Consider the following 19,763-nt stretch of genomic DNA (forward strand, 5'->3'; position numbering starts at 1 on the left):
CACACACAAATTTACATAACAACTTGCGAGCGACCCTCCATCTAATCTCCACCCTGCTTATGTCTGATTGTAGCCGCCTATGGAGGAAGGAGGCCGCAGAAGACACTCGTCCAGCGGGGACGGTCGCCGTCGGCACCCCTCTCAGCCCTCCAGCCGGCCCCAGAGCCAGGCCAGCTCAGGCCCCGGCCCCGCCCTCACCGCCCAGGGCCCTGCAGCCAAGGATGATGCCAAACCCACCAGCCAGAAAGCCCCTGCCCCGACCGCTGACCCCGCACCAGATGCCAAGACACTGAAGTAAAACCCCACACAATACATCCGCCGGCCCGCACGGATCAACTCAACCATGTCTGCAAGTTGCCGGTTCTCTCTGCGCCACAGGAGGGGGGAGGGGGCGTCCAGCTCTTCTTTCAAGCATGAGAATATATATATATTTTTTTCCCTACAACAACTTTCAATTGAAAAATAAGGAAGAAGATAATTTAAATTGCTCAGTTTACTCATTAGTTTTAAGTTTTTGAGGAAATTATCCTTTTGTCTTAATGAGGCAAAGAATGGATGGATTTTTTGTTTTCATTATTATTCCATTGCCAGTCCACACGGTGGATGGTTTAATGGTGATCTTTTTTTTTTTGACCCCCCTCTCTGTCACTGGGGACCCCTCTCTGGTCATTACTGTCCTGCTGGCTGAAAGATATTTGATTCCCCACCCAGATCTCAGATTAATGATAATTATTTCTTCAGCATGTGGAGGGATTTGGAGACTTGGGAATAGTTTGAACGAGACTGAGCATCTGAGAAGCCCCCGCGGGCGGCTGGCCCAGGGGCCATGCTGCTCCTGACATCCAACCGGACCAAAGTGGTTTGAACCGAGCGACTGACATTTCCATCCGCAGAGCCCCAAGGTGCTCCCACCTGAGGGGTTAAAAATTAGAAATATTTGATTTACTTTATGGCTGGACATCGAGGGGAGAAACATTAAAGAACCAAATGATTAAAAAAAAAAGGAAAAAAAGACTTGTACCACCCCCTCAGTATGGACATAATCATTGAAAGTTGCCTTATTTTAATGGTTTTACTGCTTCTAACTTGTGCCCGCCACCTTATTGTCGATTGTACAGCATTGACATCACCCATATATCTGGTCACCGTTCCCAGCAGAGGCCACTAGGTGGCGCTGCGTCTGCCAAACTGTTCTCCATTCCCCTCCACTTCCTCCCCTCTCATCACCTCTTCGAGCTGTCTTCCAAGTGTCATTCGGTCTGTTACAAGTTCAGTAAATCTTCCCTGTGTTTGCAAGTCGTGGCTTTTTGTGCTGAAACACGTTAACCTGGTTGAAGTTCGCCACCCTGACCCTCCCCCCACCTGAAAAAAACAAAGCAAAACAAAAAAACACTTGGGGAGTTGGGAAGGGAGGATCCCCCGACGATCTCCCTTTGGGTGCTTCCTGACTTTCTCTGTCGCCCCCCCCCCCGTCAGACGAGCTGCATCCATCCGTTCATCCATCCGCTTGACATCCATCCATCAGTCGACCATCAGTGACACTACAGGACTGGAATCATCAATCTGGATTACTTGAAGAAAACGATGGTTATGAGGAGGAGCCGTCGTGCTCTTGACGCAGGTGCTCTGGGTGGAGACGCTAACAAGGCTCCAGGCGTTTTGGCCTCTGAACTTCACTGTCGTTCACTCGGCTGGACCCCCGCCGCCCACCCATCCACTCACCCCAAACACCCGCAACCCCCGCCGCTGCTTAACAGGGGGGGGGGGGGGCAAACGGGCACTCGGGCACTCGGGGCGCTCGCCGCCTCTTCCTGTTTCTCACACACATCAGTTAACAGGCATGAACACTGACAGGTGTAGTCGCACGCAGGTACAGATGTAGCAGCGTGAGCAAGATGAATACTAAACACACGGCTCCACATCTTTGTCTTGTTGTGGACAAAAAACTTAAGACTGAATTGCTCGTTCGCACTCTGTTCCGTTCGGACGTCACTCTTCCTACAGTCAGCTGTGTGGATAGTTACATCTTTATCCCGCTTGATACTGATGATATCAAATATTGATTTTTTTTTCTTCCATTAATGTAAATGTGAATTTGACAGATGAAGAGAAGTGATTACAGCTCCCTGCTACTTGTTTTATTGTTTATAGAACAGATTATATATTTGCCTTACTCGTGTACGTACTCTAACTTTTTTTTTTTTTTAATGGTCTCATAATTATCTTTTAATGCTTTTAATTTCAATTTGCAGTGTTTCTAGCATTGTTGTTATGATGGAGGTGGGGTTTGTGTCAGGCTGTTGAAACATCAGGAACATAGTTCACATTACAAAAGGGAAAGTTGACATCAGGGCGTCAACAGGTTATGGTGCAAAAACAAAATCTATTAGTTTATAGTGTTTCATGTTGAAATCACAGTTCATTTTGCTCTTTTAGCCAAATTGATGAAGCAGCATTTCCAACAACAAACTTAATGGTGACTCAAACTAATTAATGAATCTTCATTTTTCAGGTTTTCTACAAATAGTACGTCTGCACAGTCTAACTGGAAAGGCACTGAAAATTCAAATTTGTAATAAAAATTGACTGGGTCCTTCCCTGACCCTTTCCCCATCCCTCCACCAAGTTTGGTGCAAATCGGTTCAGTACTTTTTGCACAATCCTGCTGACAATTTGAACTGAACAAGCAGTTTGTAAATTTCTGGGAAAACGCATCTCAAGTCTTAATACACACTTGGTTATCCAGATGCTTAATGAGGTGAACTGTTTTCCGATGACATGCTGCAACGTTTCCTGTAGGGTACAGTCACATCATTGAAAATCTTCAAATGCTTTTGAAGAATTTAATTGGAAAAAGCTTGACATTTTTAGGTGAAACTATGTTGGCCACCTGTGCCTGTTTTTTTTTTTTTCTAGGTCCTTTGGTGTAAAAAATCATTCAGCCTGTTGGTTAATGTTCCAGCAGAGTGGAGGTGGATATCACATTGTTTTGTCAGTGTTTTCTGTTCTTCAGTTTCTTCCTCTAAACCCAGAATTGTTGGAAACAAGAAAATGCAAAGCAAAGCTGTACTTACTTCTTTTTCCTTTTACTGTCTTGTTGGTTTAACTTCAGGGAGATTCGGATCAGTTTCAGAAGCTTACAGTTGATGCATCAAGTTGTTTACTTGAGGTTTAAAGACGGGGAAAAAAAAAGAGCTACAAAATATTCAATACTCCACGCATTTCCCAAAACCAGCGAAAGCCTTTGGTGTGAGCTGGTGTGTGGCTACAGACATGACGGGCTGCCACTAGGGGGCCTTTCCTTGTGGGACAGTCACATGAAACCTCCCTCTAATGTGATCATCACTTGCCATCGCCTTGGCACTGGACATGTGTGTGGAGGGGGTGGTTTCAGGTGTTTTGGGAGTTTTCAGCCTTCTAATATCAGCTTAGAACTGCTGCTAGCTGTCCAAACAAACTGTAGGGGGTGCTGCAACCCCCCCGCTCATCAGTTTTACACAAACTTGGCCATGTGGCCGGACACTGGAGAGATGCTTGATGAACGGTGGGGAAGAGAGGGAAGAGTGGAAGAGGAAAGAGAGAAAGAACCTGACTGGGGATTGTGATGTTGCTCAGAGGAATATGGCTGGTTATGATGTCTGGAGACTGGAAAAAAAAAAGGACAAAATTCCATAAAGCCATATGAATAAGAAATAACTGTATATGAACCATTCAAATAGTTCATTACATTACAATATCCTAGGCTTGTCATGAGGAAAAAAAGATGAAAACGAGGAAAAAAGGAACAAAAAAATATATAAAATGGAAAAATGTAAAATACTTGAATGAGATCTTGTATAATATCATTTAATATTCATAATATCTGCTTTGTAGGCTGATGTGATTCGCTATTAGTGTTATTTGTAATTTGTAGTAATTATGCTTTCCTTTAATAAAGAAAAAAAACACAAAACGGACAAAAAAACCTCAACACGCCGACTGTCGAGTGATTAATTTCTATTGTGTGAGAGAATGAATGAATTATCTTTGCAGAGAAGTTTGAAACTACCAAAGAGTGTCTTATTATTTAGCCTCATGTCCCTAATATGTAATAGATCTTGTGTGTGTGTGAGGGGAATATTTTTTTTAGTTTTGTCCCGTCATGGCAGAAAAAAGAAAAATTATCTCCATCTTTTTTTAAATGTTTTTATAATATTTAACAGTCCAGTCAAAACATTCTTGTATTAATCACAGTAGGAAATGTTTCAAAGGTCTTTTTTCTTCCCAACATTCATTTCTTCTTATACAAGCATTACAGAGGCCTTCTATAATACAAAAAGACACATTTAACATTCAGGGGTTTGTTTAAGTGCCATGAAAATTAAAAAGTGCAAATGTATCTTCTGTCTGCAGCAGAAGAGTCTGGACTGATGAGCTGTTACTAAACTTTACTTAAAATATAAACTCTGTTAATAAGAATTAATACATAACTTAAGATTAATGCATTAATAATACAGCATTTAAAATAGTTATTATACCTGGTGTTAAAGCTACGATTCATAAAGAACAGTGAGGACATGTTTTGTGGCTGTCGTCAGGACACAATAATTTCAACTGGGTTAGTGGACTGAGAGATGATTGACATTTCTATGATGTGACAATTTCACATGATAGAAAGATAAGAGAGTTATATTTACGTTAAAACAAGCTCAGTAGCTGTAGCCCTCTGTCCTTATTCAGGAATGTTGGAAGCTCTGACTGCAGCATAACGAGCTTCTCTCACTCCCATGCTGACCATGTTTCAGGTGCTTCACACTGAGAATAACTGGAGTGGTTTATTCATACTGCAGAGTTTCCCTCTACTTTAGTTTAACTAGGGAGGAGGGACAGAGATGAGTTAGTGGAATCTGGGAGATAAATAATCCACCACCAAATTCTTACATTTACTCGAGCAGGGAACTGCAACGGCGCACTAGGGCCATTTAAAAACTATTTACAGAGCTAGGGGAGGGTGTAATATTCTGAGAAAAAAATGAATTTATGATTAAAGTCATAAATTTACAAGAAAAAACAAGGAAAAATAGTGAGGAGGCTAAACTTTTAAAAGTGCCTGACACCTGCACATCTGGTTTAGTGCATTTAGTGAAGCTGGTGCCTGAAACTGATCAACAGGTTTCCTGGATTAAAATAATCAAATCTAATTGTCATTATAAAGTTGATTGGGAATTTTTGGCGCCACGTATCGTGGGCGATGTTTCCCAAACTTGTTGAGGCCCAGAGCCTGAGGTTAGAGGTCAAAGTTCACAGGTTCATCACTGGCCTTTCTTGGGTGAATCCGGGATGCTCTCGGTCAGCGGGGTGAGGCTGGTGAGCAGGGTGTGGCGCTCGTACTGCTTGGTCTGCCTGAATTTAGTGTCAGTGCCATGGAGCCGGTCCAGCACACCAAAGACCCCGAAACACTGGTTGAACCTGGAGTCAGGAGGGACATGAGGACAATGGTCAAGGACATGCCTATTCATTCTCTTTTTGATCATTTCCCAATATACAGTAATCAAGAGTCATCAGGTTTAAGGTTTTTACAAATTTCACAGAGAAAAGTAACAGGTACCAAGTTCTTAATATTCAACAATAATAACAATTTTGGATTTTAAAAATAAAACAGTTCAAAAGATGAAATAAAGACAAAAACCATTAAATCCGATTAGGAGGAACGGGCAGGTGGACTTACCTGAGGTGGTGGAAATCGTGGAACTCCGGAGAGGGCAGGAAGGGGAGGTGGTACCCACAGTGGGAGATGGTGGTGCTGACCAGAGCCAGGCAGTACCAGAGGGTGGTGGTGGACAGGTGGGAGCCCAGGATCACAGGTCCGATCACCACAGGCAGCATGTTGGAGATCTACGGGGAAAGAGGAAGAACAAAATGGTTTAATGACCGAGGAAGACTTTTAACCAGCGGTGAAACAGACTCGGCATCAATCTGTGGACAACTGATTCAAGCTGTAGACGAGCACAGCGAGTTCAGATTTACTTTCAGGATTGGGTTTGTCCAGATTCCAGATGTAAAAATGTCTGATTTATGTGTGACAGCTGCAGCTGGTGTGAAGCTCAATGAGGAGAAAAGAGACTTAGATCTTAACATTAACTGCTCTTTTTAACACCGTCCACACTGCAGACTCGCCAAATCAGGGATATCGTAACTTCTCCTTAACGTTTTAACAGTAATCACACAACTGACAGTGAAATAAATACTGTACGGCCAAGAACGTGACAGAGGCAGATGTAGATAATGAAGAGAGAAGCAGGAGGGGGATCACTCACCACGTGCTCCAGAGGATGAGCGTAGATGGCGACGACTCCGATGGGAGCGGTCCACTCGTGGTGCTGTTTGTGGAAATGCTTGTAGAGGCCCGGATGGTGGAACAGCCTGAGAGAAAAGACGAGGATAAAAAATTTAAAAAACAGTCAGCATCCAGTCATCCAACTAAGCAGTGGTTGAACTTCCACTCTGCACCAATTGTGTGGAACCTTTTTCCCCAACAAAGACACTTTGACATGATAAAATTATTGATCCCTGCCTGTGTGAGTAGTAAAACAGAATTTCCTCTAAGATGGCGAAAGCGGCCAGCTCCGTCAGGGCCCAGTGGAATGTGGGCAGCTCGGGGCTACAGGGGTTTCCCAGCCAGGACATCAGGTAGTAAACCACCACCACCATGGGTCCGGAGATGAACACCTGGTTGAACAGGACAGTCTTCACTGCGTGGCGAAGCTTCACAGGATCCACCTGGAGGATGAGTCAGAGAGAGGGTCATTACTAGATATAAGTTTTAAAAAAAAGGATGCATTATTCTGTTTGAGTCATTTTTAAATGAATGACAAATATATTTGTTTCACAATGATTTGACTTTACATTCATTCGGCAGAGGCCTTCATTTGGTGACACTCAAATTCGGTAGGTTTCACTTCAATGCTTTTTGTTTGTTTAAGAAATAACTAGGGCACTAGATAAGTTCTGAAACAGTCCATGTCCAGAGTGTATCTGATCTCAAGTTTATTTTTAATGGCTTTTAAGTGATGTCTTATATCATCTACCTGATCTTAATTTAATCATAAAGTACAGATTTTCTACCACCTGTACTTCATTATACTTTGTAGCTACGTATTTATTCTGCTTGTTTCCTACATTCATTTCAACATGTGTCATTACCATTGTCTATGTGTTGTAAATAAAGGTTAGTATTTAAAATTAATTTAAACAAAATCGAACTGTTTAAATAGTGCTGTTTGGTCAGTAGTTTTAATACAACATTTAAGAGTTTATCTTCCGCTCAGACAAAGAGGTGCATGTTTACATGTTTACAAGTTAAAACCAATATCTGGAATTCCAAGAGTCGCAGTTTCTAAATTATCTCGTTGACTGAAATTCAAACATGCAAATGAAAGTTTCTTGTATCAGATAAAAAAGCTCCAGATTGTGTGTGACCAACACTCGACTTGACTTTTTACCATTAAACTTTGGACTCTGGTCATAAACACATGGACATGTCATGACCATGCATGTGTGTGTATGTTTGTCTCTGAAATGAACACAGATGAACTTTTGCACCGTTACATTACAGCACTGTTTTGTTACATGTTACATGTCTTGTCCATCCATTAGCTATATTGCTTTCCTTTGATAACAGGCATAACTTACCAAAGCTACACCGCTTATCATATCTAGAGACACCAATTAACCTGACCTGCATGTGTTTGGACTGTGGGAGGAAGCTGCTGCACCTGGAGGAACAGGAGCAGAGAGGCTCCAGTGTGAGGCAACAGTGCTAACCACTGCACCACCGTGCTGACCCATGTTACATGTGCTTTTACCAGAGAGAAAAAAAAATCCCACAACAACCTAAGAATCTTTTTCTGGGGACATCAAATGATACAAACAGTGAGATGCATTTGCTACTTGGTTGGTGCAAACTGGTTTTACCTCTTATTGTGTGACATCAGAAAAAACTTTAATTTCAATAAATGGCCATCTGAAGACTGGCCAAGGATTGGGACACAGACTCTTATCACTGAATTTGGTAGACTGCCCAACCAGTGTTGTGTAAGTTGTATTGTTGCTACACAACAGCACATCCTAGCTTTGTTTATGACCAGTTCAGCTCAAGTTCAGACGTTCTTTATCGGTCAGTGAACTGAAGTATCTCTGCTCGGCATGATGGACTCAGCAGATTGTCACAGATTAGCTCACCATATGGGATATAAAGTTTTTGCAGATGGACATCAGGTCTTTACTATTGACTGAAAAAGACAAATGTGTTTTGAAAATGTACGCCATCATATAGAGGAGCTAAACCCTACATGCAAAGCTGGAGGGGAAAACAAGCTACATGCCAAGCAGTGTATTCAGAGAAAGTGTGAATACTAGTTTGATCGTTAGTAAACCTAAACACACTGTATGCTGAAATCAGCTAAGGATGTTTTTATTCTATTGATGACCATGAACATCCTGTGTGCTGTGTTCTCTGTTATAATCTTTGAGAGGTAATCAATAATCTTTTGACATTTTCAGAGTAACCTCCAGCTCTGGTTATCAGTAATGTCAGTCTTTATCTCTGCGGTGTCCAACAACATCTGTTAATCAAACACAGTGAGAAGACTTTGATCAGATGGACATGTGGACACATGAGATGAGCAACAACGAGGTCCAGGCATGTATGTTCATGTACCTGTGTTCACTCGCACACACAGTGGAAAATATTATGGTTTTGTTCCATTTTAATGAGATTTCTTTGACTAATTGATGAACAGTTGTTTTAATTTGAAAGAAAAAACAACCTATGTTGTGATTATTGAAGACTAAAGCATATTTGTACCTATGTACAAAAGTGACATGGGAAATAAAAACATTAATAAGTTAATACAGATAAATAAGTAAATTAAAAAATTCATTGAAAATAGAAAATTAGAAATATATGTGGAAAGAGCTGTCAAAATAATAATATAAACAACCATTGTTTATAAAGAATAAATACAGAATATTACAGAATTATTATCATTATTGTATAGTTTATTATTATACTATAATAGTATTAGCTTTTAACGATTTACTTGTTCATGATTTTTAATTTTCAGTTTCAATATGACGTCAGTGATGTGAATATAACTACATGTTCCAATACTGACTACAAGTTTGTTCTTTATTTAACGTCACAGACAAAACCCTAACAACTGATAAAGCTAATTTAAATGCCTTGTTGAAGGACCTAGTCTGTCTTCATTTATTCATTCATCCATCCATCCATCCATTCATTCATTCATGCTCAGTTTCAGCATACTAATGAGTCCTCTGTCAAGTCTATAGAAAGCTGAGGAGGCTGAGATTAGAAGGATTTATTACCCTTCACCACAAGAAACACTATAAAACAATTTTCATTCTGATTACAGCACCGGCTGAAAACGATAGCAGCTGCCGTATAGAGGTTGAACGAGGCCATAAACTGATGTCCCTAAAAGAAGCAGCTCACTTACTAACATCACTGCTGGTGGAGGTGGAGATCAAAGTGGTGTTGGTATCACAAAAAAAATTCCTACCAGTATTAACATTAATAGAAGCAGTAGCAGAAGTAGCAACTGGCCAGTAGCTGGCTAGAGATAACTGACACTTAAATAGTGAAACTGGAGAAAACGTGTGATACGGAAAACAAAATCAAAACAAGATATAGACAAAGTAACTACTAATAACAATCACAGTGTGAGCCTGGAGCCTACCGGGTTATTCTTGTCCACCTGGATCCGGTAGCGAGTGATGAAGGAGGGTTTACCCGTGGTGTCAACCAATAGCAGCAGAGCATTCGACACCCAGAACGTCAGAGTGGGGAATAACATCGTCCCTGTTGAGAAAAACAAGGCCACTGTCAGCTCCATCCACAACTTGACAGGAAGCAAAGACTCACGCAGCAGCTGTTTGAGAGGTCAGAGACAAAAAACTGAACAGTTTGCTTTAGTGATAAATTCTACAATTCTACAACAAGAGCCTGAGTGTAAGCATTTTACTTTTTGAACTGACTATAAGATCAAGTGGGATTGTTGTGAGTATTAACCACAAGCAGGATCACACCGTGTTTTTATTACTTTGGTATGACTTGCCCTGTTCTTCATTACTTTACATAATACATTATTACTTCAGGAAAACTTAAACACTACATATCTTATCTTGTAATACACACAATGTCCTACATTGATAATATCCAATTAAGGAATACCTTCTACTGTGCACAAACAGCCGGCCAGTTTATGACACGATGGCTGCATCATAAAAGTGAATAAGTTGACACCAGAGGTCGAGACTTGATCAGAACTGAACTTCAGTGCCACAGAAACGTGATATTTCTTCTGTGGCTGGTACCAAAAATAAGGAATCGTTTTGTGCAGCCACATAATTTTGAAAACAAAGGCCTGTTTGTATTGCTGAGGAGATGAAATCATGCATGTAATCTAATCTTTAAATACACTGGTGTATATTTTATAATGGCAGTGTGAAAGTTTCCTCTGGCTGTGCTCGGCCGGATTTGACAATGAAAAGAGAGGAAGAGTTAGAGAGCTTCAATCCACGAACCCACAGTACCTCCAAGTGTTTCACAAGGATACAAAGTATGTACTGATGCAAAGCAGAGGCAGTCATTCAAGCTGTCAACGTGTTGAGATCATTGTGCTTGATCTTGGCCTGATAAACATATCTCTGCTATGTCAATAACTCTGTTGGCTGCAACGTGTTCCTCTATACATCAGGTATGTGGACAAGAAACCAAACTATCCAGCTGTTTCTTACCAAAGAAGAACAGAGCAGCATCGTGACCTTCAAATGCCAGGTACAGCTTAGTCCACAGGTTCTGCCAGAAATCTCCTGAAGCTCCCCAGAATCTCTGAAGATGCCTGGAGGGGGGAATAAGCGTCAGACACATTCACACGCATCAGTGCACCAGCTCTGGACCTGTTTCATTTACTGAAATATATAAACTCAGTCTTAATGTCTGTACTCTTGGTCTGTAATATATACAACACAAGCCCAGTCCCAGTGTCCATCCTCACAGACCCTCAGGCTCAGAGCAGTCTTAACAACCACTGAGCAAATGCCCAGAAAAGCTGTAGCAGCCATTTACCAAGAACCTTGACATGTTAGCAACCATACTGAACACTGGAGCAAACACCCAGCCACTTCCTGACATGCTAAATACCCAGAACACCTTAGACACCTAGTGACATCTAAACAACTTTCTTGAACACATCCCACCCTCCAAACCCATTATGTCACATCTTGTCCCATAATGCTCAGTCACGTGTAGTCCCATCAGATCTACACGCCTGTCCCATCTTATAATTTCAAGTCATGTCATGCCCTGTCCTGTAATTTCCCTGCATCACCTTGTGTGTTCTTGCGCCGTCTTGTCATGCAGGTACTTTACTCTTATGCTCTGTCCTGTCCGGTCTCTTTTGGCCCAGTCCTACTCTGTCCTGCCCTGACCTCATCTGCCCAGTCCTGCTCTGCACCATCCTGCCCAGACCTCTCCCACTCGCTTCGCCTCTGTTATGTTTTGTCGGATTTCACTCACCTTCCTTTCTTACCCTCTCTACCGTGCATTAATGTAATAACCTGCGGGGTTCATCTTGGGACAAACTGCCGGTTTGTAGTGTGGTAATACAGTAACATGTAAGGAGATCCTACCATGTGAGCGAGTTGCCGAACGCGGCCAAGAACAAGATTCCGGATCCAATGACAAACGCAGCTTTCTTCACAGAGTCCCACAGTCCTCCGGGGCCCTCCTGAGCAGAGAAAGAGCAACAATTGTGTATAACCCTCCCTGTCAATGACCCCTGTTGATACTGTGCGGTCTCATGATGTTGAGCTACAGCAGCGTTTCCCACAAAAACTTCTTGCGGTGTAGAAATGTCTCAAAAACAATACTGAGGCTGTTACTGAAACCAGTTAGTGTGTCTTTCCAAGAGGATGACAGCACTGTGGCTTCTTGGATCAATTCACTTGTGGGTGAAACGCTGATCTACACAGACAAAGAACAACTGAATAGGTTATGTTTTCATAAGGGTGAGGCATTTAGCACCAACCGACTGCATAGCGATCACAGATAGACATCATAATGGATAAAGTCAAAGACGTTTGGCTCTCTTGTTTCTTAGTCCTGATGACTGTGAGTTCTGCAGTGTATTTTCAATCAGTACAGTGCAGTACACTGCCATTACTGTTGAGACCATGTGTGTATTGTGATTGCAATGCTACATATTTAAAATCTGAATGCAGGCAGTGCTGAAAAGATGTAGACTTGTAATTTTAACTTTGGCTGTAGATGATCTAGATACAAAGATTTCTTATATCTCGAATACTGACTGTAAAATGCAAATGTGTCTGACAAATGCACAGTGCATTTAGTAAAAGCCAAATCTGAGCCAGTCATACAAACTGGATCAGTTCACTTAGTGGGAATTAAGTACAGGGATTGATGTCACATTCACCAAACCTCCTAAAATGCCAGCTTTTACCCCGGCTGCCCTTGGCCCAGCCATGGCAACAGTGGGAACAATGCTACACAAATGTCATGCTGGTCTCAGTACATAGTTGTCTGTTCATTTTTTCAGGGCCACAAAAACAAGCATGCAATATTACAATCACATCTTACAGATACACATATGCACAGATGAGGACATTTTATTTACTACAGTTCTAATCTCTAATCTAATCTCAAAGAAAAAAAGAAATCAGTAAAACACACACTGTAAATATTTTCCACTACACAGTAAACATTTGCCATCCTCTCGTTGTTCCCTGCAGGGCTCCATAAATTTACTCAGGGAAAAAAATGCTACTTGTCAGGTCAAGCCTGTCTCAGAGAACAACATGGAAAACAGGACAGGTCTCACGGAGGCACAGTCGGAACAAAGCGATGAGGTGGAGACTTTCTTTGCTGAGACAAGTCAAGTCAGATCACCTTTACATAACGTGTTTTAAACATAAAATGGTTGTGTTACAAAGTGCCGACAGTTAGCTAATAGATACAAACTGGAAGGCACAATCTCTGATTTGATTTTGATTCAGATTATATGACGCATGAGAGATTGAAAGTCTTCTAAGAATTTGTAAACAACGTTTAAACGTTTTTCAGTCTTGAGGTTGCAGGTTTTACACACCTGAACCCATCTTCAATACGGATAAATATGATGGACCAGTGATCCAACAAATCAAATCAGACAGCCATGAAAAGGAAGTGAAAATACAAAACAGATCCTCTATGTCGTTTGTGCCCAACAAGCCTGTGACTCATCATATTGTGTTGCTGCTGACCTGCTTGCTTTTGATCATCTATCTCTTCTATTGAGTTTCATTAATAGCAGTGTGTTTGGTCGTAAAGGTGTTGTGTTCTCACCTGTCTGCTGCTGCTGCTGCTGCTGTCTGTTGTGGCAGCTCCCTTCGTGTCTGTAAACACAATAATAAATACTTTTATTCTTATTTTTCAGGTAGAATCACAGCATGTTCATGACTATAGTATATATGTATGAGGTAACCCACATCATCTGTTGGTACAAATAAAAACAGAACAGATGTAAAAATCCTCTGAAATGATACTAAGATGGATGATCTTGGAGGCAAATGGGAAAGCAGCACTGTCCCAAAATGACTGATGGTAGAAGATTAAAGATTAAATGTTCTGCTCTTCATTTTAAAAGGGAAGGTGGGCTAATCCCAGCTGCTTTGAAAAATAATAGTGGGTTTAAAAACATGTCTTTTATTTTTATTTGGTGTTTCAGAAAATAACTTACTGTGTTAATAATAATGTCAAAGTTGCAACAAGCTTTAAATAATCTGGATATGCATATTTTTTCATGAGTAACAAATTCCCTGATACAGTTCAGAATAAAACACGGACATGGTCTCATATGCTGAACCTTCACTGATTCACACTATTCTACCATAAAAGTCTGATTTAATAAATTGATCTGTTATATGGAGCACAATTAATATATTCGGTCTTACCCTCTCTGACTGTTTTTGTCTCTTTCCATGGTACAATAATCATCTGAGTGCAGCCTGGTGCAAAATTTACAGATGGAGGATTAAACATAATCCTGTTATAATCCATCCTTACAGTATGCACTTTTTCAGTCAGATTCTTGGGAACCAGCCCCAAATCCACTCTCTCCCTCTTTCTTTGTAGCTCAATGAGAAACAAAAGGTTTAGGGGTTAACAAGAATAGAACACATTCTCAAGAGCTGATTGTTTTAATTATAGATGAATCGATAGATTATTTCCTTGATTAATCAGATTGTTGTTTGGCCTGCAACATGCTGACAAATTGGAAAAAAGGTTTATCATATCATATTCCCAGAGCCCACGCTGACTAAAATGTCTTGTTTTGTTTGCTCAGCATCCAAAAGAACCAAATATATTCAGTTTATTATCAAAGCATATAGTAGAGTATGACATCCAGAAAATATTCATGTTTAAAAGGCTGGAACCAGTGAATCTTTAAACAATCATTTAACTTTGAAAATTACTGCAAACCACTTTTCTGTTATTTGAATAGTTGATCATCTGCTAATCATTGCAGCTCCAGAGATTTTAAAGAGGGCAGAGTAAAACAGATTTTATATTACGTGAAACATCTTTGTAGAAATATTACAGCTGGTGCTTAAACATCATTAGTTACCTTGTCAGCTGATTGATGTAAATTATGTTGATTCTGACTGTAATTACTTTACACAATCACCAAACTACAGCTACAGAGATGCTAAGAATATGGTGCTCATGTTATTTCACTGGCTGCTGTTCAGGCTAAATAAGAGAAATTAAGATCAAAGTTTGGGCTTTAATAAGTCGTCTATACCTGACATTTTATGAACTAAATTACTTTTTATCCATCCAACCATTACATATTACATTAAGTGAAACATATTACATGAATAATATTTATCATTATTAGTTAGTTGACTGATGGAAACATTGATTTCAATTATAATTTTCTGACTCTGACCAATGCTGCAGCTGCAGAAAAGCAGAGAATAGTGATTTCCTTAAGCATATTTTTGAAATAAATACATTGGAAAATACATTTATTATTGACTATAAATAGGACCAGCGTTTGGGTTTTGGGCACTGTGAGAACTAAATTATTTTTTATGATTTAAATGAACTGGAAAAAAAAATAATTTAGAGACAAAACAACTATTGGTGTTCAGCCAAATTTACGGGTTTTCTATTGACTACTACAGAAACCCTGTACAACTAAGAGGAACGCTACAGGAATATTAGTGAAAATATATTTAGTTAGCTGAAAGAAACACAACGCAGTAATCACAAAACAGCAGTTTATGAACTGTGCTGCGTTTCAGTGAGGACGTGAACTGGTCAAACTTACACCGCTGTTGTTTCTGGACCAGTCATACAGACAACAGGCTGTAAACAACCACAGCTTTACATTCAGCAAACACCAACTGCATTGACAAGTTAACGGTGAAATAAGTCACTGACTTACCGCTGTGTTTCGTCTCCACCATGTTTCTGCCCGGTTTCTCCCTCTCGGTCGCTGTTTACACGGGCGCAAACCGACTCTTTATTTACACCAGCGAACCACTTCTGATTGGCTGGTTCCTGGTCAGCTGACTCAAGCCGTACCCAGAAGTGCAGGCCAGTGTTCAGTGATCTGAGGATGTGTTTTTTTCCCTCCAGTCCTCATGGATCAAGGTGAAGGTTGAAGCTCAGCATGGTGCCATTACAGAGCATGTTGAGAGTAGAATACAGTAGAATATCCTCCATTGTATTAGGATTAGCCTGACAATACATAATATATGAATACACATTTTAGCATACAGAACATGCAGTGTTTATAAATTATATTTTGCTTTATTATAAATTATTGCTATTAATTTTGTTAATTTCATTTCTCATTTCATTCAGAATATTTAAAAACCAAATAATCAATAAGATTGATTAATTGAGAAAATAATCAGCTGATAAATCGATAATGAAAATAATCATTAGTTGCAGTTCTATTCAAAATAATTGAAAATGAGCCCACTTTAACTCACTACAATAGTAAAATGCTGCTTACCCATTAAGAGGAGTAATAATATTCTAATGCTGTAGTACAACAGTCACAAGTCATATTTTTCTGCATTGGGTAGTTTTACTTTTCATACTATAAGTACACTTCTTCTCTTGTACTTACACACTTTGACTTAAGTAACATTGTGAATGCAGGACTTTTACTTGTAATGGAGTGTATTTAAAGTGTGGCGTCAGTACTTAAAGTGTCGAATATTCTCAGAAAAACTGAAATAGCTGTGACCTGCTGCACGCAAATTGGAAAAACATGGATATAGAAGTACCACCTTGTGGTTGTATGCCTCTGCCAACCTGTCGAGTTGCAGTTTACATTCATGTCTGCAATGACAGTGATTCAAAACAAACTTGCAGACCAGAAAACCAAAACAATGAGCTGAAAGATGCTATAAAACTCATACACATACAAGTAGACATATGATCCATTGTTAATATAAAAATATTTGGGTATAGCAGCTTTAAGCTACTTCAGGTGAAATTAAAGGGGGAAACAGAGTCTCCAGGGGATAACTAACTATTAACAATAGCCTGATAACAAAACAGCATATTTTATCTGGACACAGAAGTAACATGTTTCCTGTGTTTAAGTGAAGGTTTAACTTGTCCAGTGAGATTATTTCCTCTTCCTCCATGACATGTTTAACCATAACTGTACGCACACACTCCTCATCAGTGTCAGCTCCTTCACTATCACTTGACGCTCTCTGACCCAAACAACCTACAGGCCAGTCTGCTGCAGCAACACGTGGCTCCACTATCACTCATTGTTACCGCACAGGGGGTCACACTACAATCATTATGTAAAATAAGTATGACTTTGGACACTGGGGTGTAGACCAGACCAGAAGACCCTCCTTAATAAAAGTGTAGTAAGAGTACTGATTTTTTTTTTTTTTTTTTTTTGGTCCAGAACATTATTGTTGAACTGTTGTATCTGTAACCTCTACAGTCTGCACTATTCCCGAATAGATACTATTTAATTTAGACTGAACTCTGTGATAGGTTCTTCAGACAAATTTTTACCTCATGTCTTCAGGGTCTAGATGTTCAAATCTATTCTTAGATCATCCAGGAGGGGGCACCAGAAATTTTCATTCTGGTAACACCGTCTGTGAGGGCAGCGGTTACGAAACTGACCACACACACACACACACACATCGTAATGTGACCAAACATGACCCAGATCCACAGCTGTTGACTGTGGCTTGTAAAGAGATATAAATTACCTTTATTTTGAAGTTTACTATACATATCCTGCTTTTACACTGATTATAGTAATTATATACATACAACAGGGATTTTATGGTACAATGCAACTCTATAAAGACAGATTTTTAATTCAATGGAATTTTTGTCAAGAGGATAAAATGTTACACTCAAAAAAATCCAGCTTATATCACAAATGGAAGCCCAATACATGAAACTTGCCAGGACTAGAAAGACTTCTACTACTGCACTTTAGATTTATATTATCTGATACTTAAACTGATGAATCCAACTTCCAATGTAAATTTCAGCTCCAGAATCTCTCGTTTCTATTTGATTCTACTAAAGATCATTCAGCAGGTGAGTTTGCACTGTATAAAATGGTCTGTTTGATGCACAGCTCAAGTCTGACCTCTGGTGTGAAGGTGCTGCCACTGCATCACTGTGCTTCTGGGTTTTGGCACACATCTGTCACATGTGGTTCCTTCAGACACACTGAGGGGTATGAAGCCTGGGCAGTCTTTGGATGTAAGTAAATCATGACCTATTTTGTCAATTGAGTGCTTGTGTGTGGCGTTTCATGACAGAAGTTTACTCACATTTGTGGTCACTGCAGGAGTCGTGCTGCTGCTCAGGTGCCCTGTGGAATTACAGTAACATGAAATTGAATTTGACACTTATTCCATTTTTATTGATTTAATAATTTAATGAGATACATCATCTTCAACTTCATGTCTTTGTGATCATGAATTTTAGTTAGAATAAAATGATAGAGCTTTGAGTAAGTGACTTATTTGACACTGCTTTGACCTGGCATTAAGAAATAATGTTTCTATTTTTTTTTATTGATTTACTGATTGTGTAGGAACTCATGAGAGGTAATGAATAAAGTAAGTTATTACAGGTTAAGCACAGGTAAATTGAGATGCCAGGTTATCTGACACATTTCATTTATAATTTGATACCTTCTCATCCTTTTGTCCTGCTTTGTTTTTATATGTTTTATATACAGTTGGGTGTAGATCTTCTTGGTTTGTAATATGAATAAAACATATTTTTTTAATTGTTTACCTGAACAGGTGGCAGGCTCCAATAAGAAAAGAAATGCCTACAGATTTGCTTTTTCAGAATCCCCTTGAAAAATAACATCTATTACCCTTTATATCTTTACGCAGAATGACATTGCAGTGCAGCTGTATGGCACGAATGCAGAAGCTCAAGAAAAGAGCTGCTACTGGCACTTTCTTCCTTTTTAGTTTTGGTCCTTTCATACAGGCTTTTTGAAATGTCACAGTGGGAGAGGCACAGGTGCAATTGATCAAATAACGATGGCTAAACTCCATTTAGCTGTCATACTGGCACACACAGACAGAACAGTCTTTTTTAAAGTTATTAGTAACACCTGTGCTTTTCCAAGCATTGATCTTGTGCCTCTTGTCAAACAGAGGAGTCAGTGCAGCATAACACAGCAAAAATACTCTGCAGAAAGAGACACACTAATGGGTCAACATTCAAAGTACTCATGTGAAGAATTGAGTTTCAGGGCATATTTAATTTTAGGCCTGAGAGTTAATATATTTGATTACTTGGGGGAAACTGGGCAGATAGAACCTTTTTTTTTAAATCACTTATTGATTTATTTTGATTAAGATGTAATTAACACTGGTCCACACTCCAGCATAGCAGATGGTGGTAATGAATCTTACTCTTGGTTAGAGGTTGTAACTTAAAGAAAAGAAGAGAAACACCTTGCCAAAGCCCTATGCCTCCTTTAAAGCGGTCACACTGAGGCCAGGTTCAGGCCTGACTGGTCAAACTGCAAATGTTCACACAGGTAAGATACAATTCAATCACAGTCACAATAGCTTGATTAAATACCATCTACCCCTGCCCTCAGATTTAAGACCTGAGCTGATGATGAGCTTCAAAGAAGAACAGCTCAAACTCCTGCATCTAATACTGTTTACCACTGATAAGTCCAAACCTGCAGCTATTGACAACATTTCTGAGAACAAAGCAGACAACTGACTCTTTGCTCTCTCTATAATGATGTGTTGGTCAGTTCAAATAGCAGCCAAGCCCCTGAACACCTTTGGTGACTCAAGACACTTTGGACTAAACATTTACAATAAGTTAACAGACTATATGCAGTAGGAGTGAAGTGCATGTCAACAGGTTTATCCACTCAAAGCTGATCAGTTCCTTTTCTGCATTATCTTTAAGAGTCAACTAAGTTAAGATTCAAAGGCTACCTCATTTCTGATAGGGGTTGCACAAAAGGCTCTAAGGATAGTAATGTCAGCTGGTCCAGACTGAAATATCTCATCAGTTACTGCAAGAATATCCATGAAGATTTGTTCAGACATCCATGGTGTCCAGAGGATGGATGCCAGTGACTTTCTAAATGATTAATGATCATCCCTGTTCCCTCAAACACTCACCAGAGGGCTGGCATCCT

The 19,763-nt window shown here is 39.9% G+C and overlaps 2 protein-coding genes across 5 annotated transcripts in view; one reads left to right on the forward strand and one right to left on the reverse strand.

Annotated features, from left to right (window-relative positions):
* larp1 (La ribonucleoprotein 1, translational regulator) overlaps positions 1–3,970 on the forward strand; it is a 49,646-nt gene extending 45,676 nt beyond the window's left edge. For all 3 annotated transcript variants that reach the window (XM_018691355.2, XM_018691356.2, XM_018691359.2), the window contains one exon: positions 74–3,970. In XM_018691355.2, coding sequence (XP_018546871.1) covers positions 74–298 — 225 coding nt within the window. In that variant the 3' untranslated portion in view covers positions 299–3,970. The remainder of the gene's footprint in view (positions 1–73) is intronic.
* Positions 3,971–4,169: 199 nt separating this feature from the next.
* The window catches only part of faxdc2 (fatty acid hydroxylase domain containing 2), a 103,193-nt gene continuing 87,599 nt past the window's right edge, over positions 4,170–19,763 (reverse strand). Inside the window, exons 2-10 of one of the 2 annotated variants that reach the window (XM_051078704.1) lie at positions 15,513–15,534; positions 13,406–13,455; positions 11,695–11,792; positions 10,801–10,904; positions 9,741–9,862; positions 6,554–6,759; positions 6,297–6,402; positions 5,708–5,874; positions 4,170–5,448 (exon numbers count right to left, since the gene is read on the reverse strand). In XM_051078704.1, the coding sequence (XP_050934661.1) occupies positions 5,292–5,448; positions 5,708–5,874; positions 6,297–6,402; positions 6,554–6,759; positions 9,741–9,862; positions 10,801–10,904; positions 11,695–11,792; positions 13,406–13,455; positions 15,513–15,534 (1,032 nt within the window). In that variant the 3' untranslated portion in view covers positions 4,170–5,291. Of the gene's footprint in view, positions 5,449–5,707; positions 5,875–6,296; positions 6,403–6,553; positions 6,760–9,740; positions 9,863–10,800; positions 10,905–11,694; positions 11,793–13,405; positions 13,456–15,512; positions 15,749–19,763 lie in introns of those variants that run through there. The other variant, XM_018691363.2, reaches the window with a different exon arrangement.

Source organism: Lates calcarifer, linkage group LG20 (genome assembly GCF_001640805.2).
Source record: "Lates calcarifer isolate ASB-BC8 linkage group LG20, TLL_Latcal_v3, whole genome shotgun sequence".
In the NCBI taxonomy this organism is placed as follows: Eukaryota; Metazoa; Chordata; class Actinopteri; family Centropomidae; genus Lates; species Lates calcarifer.